The sequence below is a fragment of the Lontra canadensis genome, unplaced genomic scaffold, assembly GCF_010015895.1.
Source record: "Lontra canadensis isolate GAN:19392208 unplaced genomic scaffold, GSC_riverotter_1.0 scaffold8, whole genome shotgun sequence".
Classification (NCBI taxonomy): domain Eukaryota; kingdom Metazoa; phylum Chordata; class Mammalia; order Carnivora; family Mustelidae; genus Lontra; species Lontra canadensis.
The window spans coordinates 26,812,556-26,825,284 of record NW_022631002.1 but is presented as its reverse complement, the minus strand read 5'-3'; the positions used below and the strand labels follow the sequence as shown (position 1 = coordinate 26,825,284).

The 12,729-nt window shown below is 44.9% G+C and overlaps 1 protein-coding gene across 5 annotated transcripts in view; it reads left to right on the top strand.

The window, feature by feature from the left end:
* Positions 1-12,729, top strand: part of NUP93 (nucleoporin 93) — a 108,364-nt gene that overhangs the window by 78,741 nt on the left and 16,894 nt on the right. For all 5 annotated transcript variants that reach the window (XM_032854427.1, XM_032854428.1, XM_032854430.1 and 2 more), the window contains 3 exons: positions 7,245-7,319; positions 9,361-9,450; positions 10,964-11,103. In XM_032854427.1, coding sequence (XP_032710318.1) covers positions 7,245-7,319; positions 9,361-9,450; positions 10,964-11,103 — 305 coding nt within the window. The remainder of the gene's footprint in view (positions 1-7,244; positions 7,320-9,360; positions 9,451-10,963; positions 11,104-12,729) is intronic.

The following is a 12,729-nucleotide window of genomic DNA, read 5'->3' as shown; positions in this document are numbered from 1 at the left end:
CTGTTGCTTTGAACTTTTTTTCCTGAAGTATAACATATATAAAGAGAAGTGTATGCATTGCAAGTATGCAGCTCTGTGGAGTATCACAAATGGAACACACCCAGATGAAGAAACAGATTATCACCAGCACCCGGGCAACCCTCCTTGTGTGCCCTTCCAGTCACCACCCCTCAACCATCACCGCCAAGGGAAGCCTGGTCCTGACTTCTAACATCATAGATTCATGTGGGCTGTTTTTGAACTTCATGTAAATGAAGTCCTGCAGTATGTACTCTAGTTTCTGGCTTCTCTTGCGGAACGTTCTGCATATCATCGCATGTAGCTGCGGCCGTCCATTCTCATGGCTGAGCAATATCACTACAGTCTGCGTGTCTGTCCTTGGGTTGATGGACATTTGGATAGTTTCCAGTTCTTTGCTTTTATGAATAGTGCTATTGTGAACATTCTTGTACGTGTCTTTTGGTGAACATGCGTTTGCATCTCTGTTGGGTACAGCTCAGGGGGGAATTGCTGGGTCAGAAGATATGCATGTGTTCCTCAGTGGTAGAATCTGCTGAGCAGTTTTCCAAAATGGTATATCCATGTGCCCTCCCACCAGCAGTAGGGGAGAATTCCGTTTGTTGGAATCTCCCTTGCCATACCTGGTATTTTTTTGCCCTTTTACAATTTAGCCATTTCTACAGGCTTTTTCCTTACAAGCTTCAAAATAATGGAAAGGTGACGTTATTTCTACTTGGGCAGGCATTTTCCTCTACCCTATTGATAGGAGATCACAAAGTGTGAAGGCCAGAGATAGGCTTGGGAATTCCTGGGTCTGGGTGTCTTTCCTATAAATGGCCACTCTGGAAGAAGTGTCGTAAGGAATGTAGAACCTGGGGGAAGGGGCTCGCCGGGTGACGGCAGAGAGTGCGCGCGCTGCACGTGCGAGCAGTATTTATGGTGGCTGCTAGTATTTGGTAAGCTACCCGTGAAATTTATTTTAATCATTTTAATAGGGACCTGTCCCTTTTTAGGGCTTTCCCTTGATTTGTAAGGAATCTCTAGGAATGAAAGGAATTTTTGTGTACAAGTAGGAGAAATAACTGAAAAAGTATGACTTGCCATCCTAACCATTCTTCTCCGGGCACTCTATTGTCAGGAGTAAGGTTGTTGGCACCCAGCGTATTACTTAGGAAGGAGGCTTTTGATCATTTTGAACTGACCTTACATTTGAAGGAAAATGTTCACATTTGGATAATTTAATATAAAGAAAAGCTGACACTTTTTTTTTTAAAGACTGATTTATTTTAGAGCAAGAGCATGGCAGCAGGGGGTGGGGGGAGCAGAAGGAGAGTCTTAAGCAGACTCCATGCTGAGCCCAGAACCCCATGTGGGACTTGATCTCATGACCCTGAGATCACGACCTGAGCCAAAATCATGAGTCAGAGGCTTAACAAACTGTACCACCCAGGCACCCTTCGAGACTTTTTTTAAAAGCAAAAGTGAGCTAGGATATGGTGATTCCTGAAACCTTTTACCTCCAAGCCTTCTGAGAAGAGCAACAAAACGTCAATGGTACCTGTTTGTAACAAGTTTTCGGAAGGGAAATAATGCTTCTATAGCACAAATTCAGTTTGGAAAATTGCTTTCCTTAGGATATGATTGAAGAAAGAGGTGTAATTTTTAAAGGAAGAGAGGAATTGAAAAATTGTTAATAACTTTTCAAGTTGTGGTCTGAATAAAAACCATGTGCTTTGAAACAAGAAAGAGACTTCTGGAACCCCTGTGACATCCTTGCATGTGGTTAGTGGGAGGAACACCCCTAGTGCTGTGCCACTCGCATGATAGCACATGGGGTTTGAACAGTGTTGGGAATCCTTGATATATCTTAGCCAACTTTTAAAACAGTATTTAAAAGTCAGTTTTTATCTGACTTCAGTACGGTCTGGTGCCTGCATTGGTATTAGACGTAGTCAGTAGATGGGTTTTTTTCCCCCCAAAGATTTAGATATTTATTAGAGAGAGAGAGAGAGAGCATGAGGGGAAGCAGACTCCCTGCTGAGCAGAGAGCCCAATGCTGGGCTCTGTTCGGGAGATCATGACCTGCACTGAAACCAAAAATTAGACACTTAACCGACTGAGCCACCCAAGCACCCCAGTAAATGGTTTCTTAATGTATTGTCTGGAGAATGACAGCCTAGCAAGCAACAGGCTCCATTGAAAAGCTAAGTTGTAGCTTAATTGCAGATAGTGAAGGTAACATTTCATACTGTGATATACCAACAGTGAGTGAATATAATTTCTCATTTTGATAACTGACATAATTCAAAATTTCATCAATTCCCAATCACAGGACTTTTTGGCATTTTAAGATCTTTGAAATCAGGGTGTGTCTTAAATCCAGTGTCATAATTTAGTTGACAACATTTTCCCTTTCCTGGTGGTACATAAATAACATGTCTTGTAATAGATGATGTATTAGATTCAGCAGAATGCGGTCAAATAGAGACCAACAGAGTTTGAGTTGGGAAACTCTAGACTAGATGATTCCAAACTGTATTTTATGGTTTCCTGGTCATTTCCTGGGGGGATGATACGTTTCACATACTGGAATGTACGTAGGATTTCCAAGTACAGAAAGTGCTCTGCTATTCTTTCAAAAAGAAGTTTAAAAAGCACATACAGGCCCTTCGTCCTCACGTTACAATGTATCAGACGTGAGCACCTTCCTGCACAGTATTCCTATGGTAGAAGGATATAGACGCAGCTTTGGAAACTCTGCCACTCTCCTCCTCCGGGCACCAAGCATGACCTCACACAGCGGCGCACACCAGCTGTCCTGCCAGCTCCCTCTCCCACATTCGTGTGCAGTGTTACACATCCAGCTCCAGCTGATCCGTGTCCGTTCATTCCACATGACACAATTTTATCTTTTAGATCCTACATTACATTTTGAATTTTTGGAACTTATTTTGGAGGCTTTTCTAGGTTAGTACATGTGGGTGTCTGCCATTTTTTAGTGGCTCTATAGATTTCATTGTATAAATGGCCCAAGAATCCTTCCCACTTTGTCCATGAAGAATGATAGAGGTCATTACCGATGAGGGAACAGAAGGGAAGCCGAGGACAAAGCATCAGCTGACGCCCTGCAACGTCCCCCCACCCCCCACTCCAGGGTTGGACATGTGTGACATTCTTTCAGGAATCTCCCAGCTATCTTAATGTTAATGCCTTGCTAGAGTGGAGAAACAACCTTAACTTGGCAATGGGAAGGCCTCCATATCTTGTAGGTCCTCTTTAGCATATGAAAGTTCTTTTGAAACCTCCCTTTTTCCTTAACCAACCCCCCAACTTTTAGGTATTTATTACCACCCCTCAGGACCCCCCCAGCAGCTCTTTCTGCCCACGTCTGGTTCTTTAATAAACCCCCATTTTGCGCAAAAGACACCTCAAGAATTCTTTCTTGGCCATTAGCTTTGAACCCTAACATCATCTTTCCTACATCAGTTACCAAAGCTCACACAGTTGAGTTGCATTTAGAACCTGGGTCTTCTGGTCCCCAGTTGCTGTTTTTTTTTCTAGTAGTACTGGACTTCTGTGTACAGATTCTATAGCCAGCTATAGTGAATTCATCACTTTGGTTCCATTTTGCTTATATAAAACCAAACATTATACTTGGAAACTAAAAACTTTGATACTTTTGTAGTATTTGCATATATATATTTTTTGCCTTCTTGGGAAAAGAGTTTTATTTATACCTGGATATTCTTTACACAAAAGTGGTTGGTTAACAAAACTTAATGATTCCCTGCTGCCATCCTCCAGCCACTTCCTACTTGATCTGGAATGCTCTCTTACTGTTTTGGGGTTACTGTCTACTCTGAGAAGACTCTTCTCATGTCTGTGCTCCCTGCTGTTTTCTTCACTTACCGTATCTCCAGGTCCTGGGTGAGCCCCTTGCTGCCCTCTGTGCCCTTGCCCTCCCATCTTCCCTGCCTTTCTGGTCTCTGATTCCCTGTTCCAGTTGTTCCTATCGTGGTGCCATCAGGCCCCAGTGCCAAGAGACCCAAGTGTCCAAGGGGTTTGGAATGTTACTCCCACACGACATACTGGCATCTACTCTCCCAGCTTTCAAGCAGCTCCTGGGCTTGAAATTCCAGTGAATGTTTTCTGGTTCCTGGGCTCAGGACTGTGCGTGTACACATCCTGTGGCTGGGATAATTGACTTTATGTGCTGTGTGATGGAGACGTGGCCAAGGGCAAATGAAGGAAAGGTAACTTCGAAAACAAGAGCATTAGGCAAAATTAATTTAAATGGAAATTTGAAGGCTGAAAACCAACTACTTTTTAAATGGATAATTTTAAAAGTTAGGTTTTAGTACTGGAACATATTTCTCAAGGCTGTTTATGTATATGTAGCGAAACAACTATGTCCTTGCAGAAGTATTTTAGTGTTGTGTTCCCCTTTTTATCCTCCTAGTCAATTAGGCTACTGAAGTTAATAGATTTAGTGCTCTGCTTTTTAAAAAGACTTTGGGATCATCAACTTTAATATGGTTGGTTCTGTTCCAGAAGGGTGGCTGTCTGGCTAATAGAACAGTCCTCGACTCAGTGTTACTGGGAACACTCAGAATGAGTCCGGAAGGAGAGGATGAGCTGCTGGAGGGTTCTGTTCATTCAAGGAATATGTGTTTATTTTAGAAAAATGAGATGAGAATTTTCAGCCAGGACAAAGTAAAATATTTTAGGTTAGTTTCTGTAGTGTCCACATCTGTCCAGTAGGGTTTATTCCTGTGTTCATTATAGTTGTTTATGTTTTTGTTTAAAAGGTGGCAATAGTGTTTTGGGGCCAGCTTTTGGCCCTGGGCTGAGTTCTTTCTACTTATTCCTCACAACCGTGCTGTGAGGTAAGTACTGTTTTTCTCCTTGCTTCATCTTGGTCACAAACCCCAGGTGGTTACCATTACCGCTCCTGTCTTGCAGCTAAAGAAACCAAGGCTCCAAAGAAGCACTGTGTGCAACCAAGATCACGTGGTAGTGAGTAGTGGAGCCAGGGTTGCTACCCACAGCCCTCTCGATCTTTGATGGCTGTCCTTGGAAAGTTGCCCTGGGGCGCTCTGACTGACCCGGAGGAGCCAGACTGTGCTCTGACCATGGCTCCCTTGCCTCCTGTTGGAGTGACTGTGGCAAGCTGCTTTTAGCTTTGGTGTCTTCATCTGTAAAGTTGACATAATAAAAGTGCATTATAAGGGTTGTGGGAATTCAGACAGTGCTTAGTGCACAGTAGTACTCGGTAACTGTAGCCGTCATTGTCACCTGGTGCTTCTCACTAATTCTGTATTTCGGACAGGAATGCTTTCTGCTGTGAGTAACAGAAGACCGGTTTTGGTGGCTTGAATAAGGGTTTCTTTTTTCTCGCCTAACAAGAAGTCTGTGGGTGTGGAGAGAGTGTGGGCCTTCATTCAGTTGTTGTGCGCGGCTGTCGGGCCCAGCGCCTGGCTGTCTGTGCATGCCACCCTCTGTGGCACCTCCCGTGCTTTAGCTCACAGGATGGCTGCCACGGCTCTCTGCATCCCGTCACACTGGGGAGCGCCGAGGGGGACTGAAAGGCCATGCCAGGCATGACAGCAGAAGCTGTCCCCATAATGTACTGCAGACTTATGCTTCATCTCATAGGCCACAACTAGGGCTCACTGCCGATCCCACCTGCAGCAGAAGCTGGGGAAGGGTGTATTCAATAGTGTGTAGAGGTAGATTTTCAGAAAGTTGGCAGTCTAGCTGATACTCCTTGGGATAGATTGACATCTGCCATGGTGGGAATCTCTACATCACAGAAACCAGCAGACACTACACATCAGGCCCCTTCCCCAAGCCGGTTGTAAAACATTGACCAGCACACCATTAGGTGTCTTAAACTCCATATGCTGGATGGAAAGGTGGCAGGGAGTGGAGGTGAGAGGTGGGGATTTGAAATGATCATTGGGTCAGTCAGTAGCAGCATCTGCCAAGGTCAGTAAACTGTTTCAGGCTTTTAATAGCAGTGACTGCAGAAAGTCAGAGCCAAGGAGGACCTTCCGAGGTTGTCTGGGACACCTGCTTCATTCGACTGAGGGGAAGCTGAGGCTCCAAGAGAATGTGCTCTGCTCCAGACCCCAAAATCAGGGAGGAAAGTGGCCCTCCTGGAACCCAGGTGTCCTGACAGCTCAGCACCCACTCCTCAGAACTTTACCCTTCTGCCTCCTCCCCCTCTCCTCTGCACCCTACTCCCAGCACTTGCCCACACAAATACTCCTTTTGCCAGCTTTGCTAGTGCCAAGAAGTTTTGCTGCTGTCTTCTGTTGGTTTCCCAGAAAACCTGCTTGCTTTAAACTCCTTTTTTTTGTTTCGTTTTGTTTTAGAGAATACAGCATTGAATTTTCTTTCAATGGAAGAAACATAAAAGGATTTGCTATAGTATAGTATAAACTAATGTAGAAATTTAAGAATATACCTAATAGGATATACCTAGTTTTGACCCATACTTGTTCACAGTAGGAAACGAAGCTTAACTCAAGATTAACTTTATCTTTCTTTAAAAAAAAGTCTAATAAACTTTTCCATATGTTTGTGTCTAACTCTCCCCATAGATGGGAAGCTCTTTGGGGCTAGGCTCCATGGGCAGCCCTTTTGTCATCCCTGTGGGGATGGACTTGCACACAGCTCTGCATGTGGCGGGCGCTTAGCAAATGTTTTGCTGAATGAATCAATGACTGCCCAACTTAGACCAGCTTTGTGTCTTCAGATACATAAAGTTAATTAGCAGCTGTTCTCTTAGGGCAGGCTTTGGATCAGAAATGTCTGAATTGTAACCCTTTACACTTTAGTCTCTCAGCTATCTGATATGACTGATGGAAACAGGAGGCCCACAGATAATAACATCTTCACTGGTGTGAAGGCATGGAGGGAGAGGATGGGGTAGAAATGGGGCTTGAGACTTGATTCGATTGTTGGAAAGATGTGCATTTCCAGGAGCAGTCATTGAGATATCGTTACAGCCTATCTAGCCTCCCATTTTTTGAGTTGGGTCTCATGCCTGCTCCCTTCTTGTATATTCATGGGATGAGAGTTTTGTCCTATTGAAACCCCCTCAATTCCTCATTTTGAAGAGGTCTTAGTATGAAAGAGACTTCTCATAGCTTTGTTAAAGACAAGTGTAAGATTTTTTTTTTCTTTACATGATTAAATGCTGTTCTTAATCACAACGCTGCATGTTTATTTCCCTACAGCCAAGTTATGTCAGTGATGTGGGACCCCCTGGTCGAAGCTCTCTGGATAGCATTGAGATGGCCTATGCCCGGCAGGTGAGCATGCTTCAGAGATCAGACCCAGGAAAATTTTATGTGAGCACTCTGGGGAGTAAAAGAGAACCAAGACTTCATGTGAAAGTCAGACCTTGAAAACAAGTTGGGTTTTCGGTCAGAGGACTGGTTAATATTTTACTACCTGGGTCACTGGAGAATTCCATCAAATTGGGTAACAAAATGCCTCACATTTGACTTAGGGGAATGGAAATCTGCCCTCTACACTGACCAACACATAGCATTTTGCATTTGGCAGTAGCCCATGTACAGTAAAGCCTCAAGTAATTGCACTGCTTAGCGAATGGAGTTCTCTGTTAACTGAGTTACCCAGTAGGCTGATGGTATTATGAGAAATCTTTCTTCACCCCTTGTTGATAGAAATTTTCTAAATGCTTTTCTGCTTTGGTAAGCATGGTGCACTTACCACTCTCAGATACGGTCCTGGAGAAGCTCATGTATTTTGGGGGTTGTGGTTCTGATTGTATATCATGGTTATGCAGTAGCATGGAGATGGACTGAGATGCTCAGTGGGGAGCACAGGGGCTGTTGGACTGAAACTGCCCTGAGGAGACAGGACAAACCTGGAATTGACCTTTTGAGTAAAACAGTGCTGGCTGCCTGTGTGTTTCATTATCACTTGCTGTTCTTCCACACAAAATAGTGTCAAGATTGAAGGGAACAGATTTAGATTTCTCTCTTTCTCCCTGCTGCATCTCCATCCTTTTTTTTTTTTTAAGATTTTATTTATTTATTCATGAGAGAGAGAGAGAGAGGCAGAGGGAGAAGCAGGTTGAGGGAGCCCAATGAGGGACTTGATCCCAGGAGCCTGGGATCATGACCTGAGTTGAAGGCAGGCACTTAACCAACTGAGCCACCCAGGCGCCCCATCCATCCTTTAAATTTCACCTTTGTTATGTGGATGACTCCTCCCATTGCCACAGCCACCACCAGAGCTCAGGTCTAATGAAATAATAAGCTTGTGAGTAGAGAAACTGTGTCTCTTCTGTATCTTTGAAATTAAGACGCCATGAAACTAACATTTTCTAGATTTAGGACACCATGTCATATATCTCTTTATAGGGTTGTCCCCTTCAGTGGAGAGAGAATCTTTGTGTTGAACAAAGTACTTTGCAAAGGGAAGGCTCCTGATAAATGCACATTGAGTGAATAACCACCACCTTGTAGTTTAAAAACCATTTTATTTCATCATTGTAATGCCCCTGGAGGTTACGTGATACCATCCCCCAGATAAAGTAGAGGGAAATAAGGTTCAGTGGGGTCCTGATTCGTCTAATCTCACTACCTTGTTCAGTCCTTGGTAGGACAAGGACTTCAGATGCAAAGAGTATAGAACCCACAAGTTTTTACCATCACTATTGTAGTTTTTTTTTTAAATAAAAATCAAAGTAATAGTGGTTTTCCCATACCTTAAACATCACATAGTTACTTTTTCTTAAAGAAAATGTTCCTAAGGCACAGGGATTCTTTCCTGGAGAAACTGGTACCCCGGATATGCAGCAGCTGCTCTTCTAACCCACGTGGAGGGCTGCAGCCTGACACTACTCTCTCAGTCCACCAGCCCTGGCTTGGGGCCTTTCAGTCCTTTTGCCAGCAGGATTACCAGACTCTGCCTCAGGTTCTTTGGCAACAGCAGTGGAAGTCTTCCCATTATCTCATCTTCCCCTTTGGCCCTCAATTGCTGGGGCAGAGGGTCTGGTGGGCAGAGAGGCCCAGCATTGCCTGTGGTCCTCTTCTACCAAGACCACCCTCCTTCCACTCTTCAGCTCTTAGGAAGGCCAAGGTAGCAGCTCTCTTTGTTGTGTTGGTGCTGCCGCATGAATTTCAAAGGCATATCTGGGATGCTGGCCAGAGGCCTCGCCCTCCAGGCAGAATGGATGGCTCAGCCATACTGAGGAAGGAAAGGTTGTCCGAAGCTTCTCCTGACCGTTGGGCAGAAGCTGGCTTCAGAACTACCTCAAGGGGTTTTAAAAAGGAGAGGAGAAAATAGAAATTGTGCCATTTATTTTGCTTTTCATTTCAGATTTATATCTATAACGAGAAGATTGTAAATGGACACCTGCAGCCTAACCTGGTGGAACTCTGTGCTTCGGTGGCAGAGCTGGATGATAAGGTAGTGCCCGGAGCTAACCCAGGGAGAAATGCGGCGTCTGCTGTTCAGATGGGATTAGCAGCTCGCTGACGGTGCAGAGCTGTGCTCAAGAGACGCCCTGCTCCGTGGAATAAAATGTTAACTGTCCTTCAGAGTTTTATTTTAAATAACTTTGGGTGGATTTTGATGATGATGCCACGTACATGTATTTTTAATGCATCTTTAGAAGGCCCAGCCGGGATCAATTAATGGTCACAGGAGGTCTTCCTGAGCTGTATTGCTTTGAAGTCCAGTCAGGACTCAACTATTCCCTCACCGGTTTTCCTCCTCAAACTACCAGACCGTTCTGCATGAGCCGAACTGTAAAGGTGATGTGGTTTTCACATCAGGGAGCCCCTTCAACGTTACTCAAACGTGGTCTTTAGGTGCATGCTTGTAGGCCGCTGGTTCCCTTCCGCCCTGACTCCCCATCTTTATTGCTTATTCCTGTCCCCCAGTTCTTATCTGTGGCCAATTTTCTCCCCCCGGGGGGAAGAAAGTGGATGGATGGGTGGATGGGTAGGTGGCCAGGAGGAATGGGAAAAGGAGGGAAGGATAAAATGGAAGCAAATACTCATACACAGATGGGGAGGAGGAGGAGGATTATGGTCCTTAAAGATGCGTCTGATTTCTTTTTTTTTTTAAGATAGTAAAATATAAAGCAGTGCAAATAAATCCAAAGAAAAAAGTTACGAATCCATCTACCATCTCACCACCTAGAAAGAGTCACATTTGGGTGGATTTTCTACAGTTTTAGTTTCTGTGGGAGACAGAACAGGATTTTCTCTCCTCCTTTGGAAAAAGTGTACACCTGCTTTTCTCCAGTCAGTGCTGTCTTCCAGGATTCTTAACTTTAGAATATTGCAGAGCATTTAGGGAATCCATTTTTAAGGAGAGATTTACAGCCAGGAGGATTCTGGGGAGAGGGAGTCCCATCTGTGTGGTGATAACATGGAGAGAATGGCGTTCCTGTCCTGGGAGGCTGGCACGGAGGCGTCTCTTGAAGGGAGTGGGTGGGAAGGAGGATGGGAGGCTGAGACACGAAGGTGGGGTCAGACCAGTGGCCCCTGGAGAGTCTCTGGGAGACGAAACCTATATTATTTAGGTTAAACTCTGTATTTTAAGCCTTAAGAAACTCAAACAACCTTGTAATGAGTTGAAACTTCTAGGGCTTTGGACAGTCATACATGTGTTCACCCTCTGTGAGGGATGACCCCCTGGGATTCAGTGTTGCTTTTACTGTTGTGCGGTCTTCATCCTATGGGTGGTTATGGCGGACCTGGCACAGTCAGTGTTCTGAAAGCCGGCTGGGGACCGGGGCGCGCTGCAGGGCTGAGATGTGTCTTGCGTGCGAGCTTAAGCCTGTGGGCCTCAGACGGAAGCTGGTAACCTCTCCTTTGCCTTGCCTTCTCTACCTCTGAGCTCAGAGCCGTGAAGAGCCAGGCTGCTTCTCCGGCCCTGCAGCATTGTCACGTGCAGTCTCCTTTACGTGCAGAACATCTCTGACCTGTGGACCATGGTGAAACAAATGACAGATGTGTTGTTGGTGCCGGCGAGCGATGCTCTGAAGAGCCGCAGCAGCGTGGAGGTGCGCATGGAGTTCGTGAGGCAGGCCTTGGCATACCTCGAGCAGAGGTAAGGCGGCCGTGGGCGCGGCTGGCTTCACAGTCCCCACAAGTCAGCGCATTCTCAGGCCTTCCGCAGTCTCGGGCTGAGGGCTCCATAGCGAGAGCCAGTCCTGCTTTCAGAAGCGCCGCTTTGCCGGCGTTGGGTCTGTAGCAGTGTAAAATCATGGCCAGTGGGACTGCTCTTAGACTTTTCATTTTCTCTTTCTCTGCTCTCTGGCCCTCAGTATGGAGACATCAGGATTATTAGGCCACAGCCTTAGGTCAGGATCCTGTTCCCTAAGGTTTTCTCTGAGCATTTTAAGTTTTATACCTGGCAATATTACCACCTTCAAGCCTTAGGAACAGTCCATGAACCTTTATTTTCCTTCTGGCTCTATTCTGTTAATCCCTATGCTTCTGGATCCTTCTCAACTGCTAATGCCTGTGATTTGTGCCTGGGTCGCTTTGCCACCTCTTCACTCCTGGAGTTGGTCACCAAGGGGGTTATGCCTGTGCCCTTGTACTCTAACTATTGTCCCCTTCACTGGTAGGGCCCGTGCCACTCCTTCCTCCCTGCGGACATTCCTTCCAGCTCTGAATTTGCTGGCAGGGGTTGTCTTGAGTGTACAACAGGACCGTCTTTATTTCAGAGGCAGGCTGCTGGGCCCCTCTCTGCTCATTGGAAAAGAGAAAGCAGGGTTGAATACACTTGCTAAATGGCGGCTCTTTCCAGTGAGCCTGTGTAGCTGCCAGTGCCCTTTAGCAACAAAATAATCCTAGATTTCCTTGTCAATGAGCTGAGTTAGTTCAGAATTGGTACCACAGAGAATAGGTTTTTATACCGAATGCTGTAGTAATTATACAATTGCTACCTGCGATGAACACCATCAGACATAAACTCACTAGCTTCCATTCCCTTGTTAAGAAAAATCCAGACCTCCGGGTGTTTTTGTTTTGTTTTGTTTTGTTTTTATTCTTTTTTGTGTTGGTACAAAAGAGTTTATAAAGTATTCTGTTAGGCTTTTGCTAAATGTTTGTAATGTAAGTTTTGGTTATTGGTCTGCAGTCATAAAGATCCTAATGTATATTATATTGTAGTACTGCTACATGTAGCAAAAGAGTCCAAATTTCTTAGAATATATAAGAATCTTTAGGGTTGGTTGGTTGTTGTTTTTGTTTTTTTAATGGGTATATGACTGCTCATGACCACTTTTTCTTTAGTAAATCTACTCCTTAACATTCGTGCTTGACTTTACCAGTGGTATCAAGCATTCCTTGGTTTTGTATCTGGTAAGTCATCCCATTTCATTTATTACTCTTTTCACTTCACTTATTTAATTTTGTTTTTTAAAATTGTTTTTTTCCCTTAATTCCTTTGGCAGCACTGGAGCTGCTTGCAAGTTTCCTGTCCACAGTTATTGTAACCTTATGGTCCTTTCATTCTAGTGGCATCACTCCCTCGAGGCATGTTTGTTTTTTTTTTTTTTAAGATTTTATTTATTTATTTGACAGACAGAGATCGCAAGCAGGCAGAGATGCAGGCAGGGGGGTGGGGGGAGGTAGGCCTCCCGCAAGCAGGGAGCCCGATGCGAGGCTCGATCCCAGGACCCTGGGATCATGACCTGAGCCGAAGGCAGAGGCTTTAACCCACTGA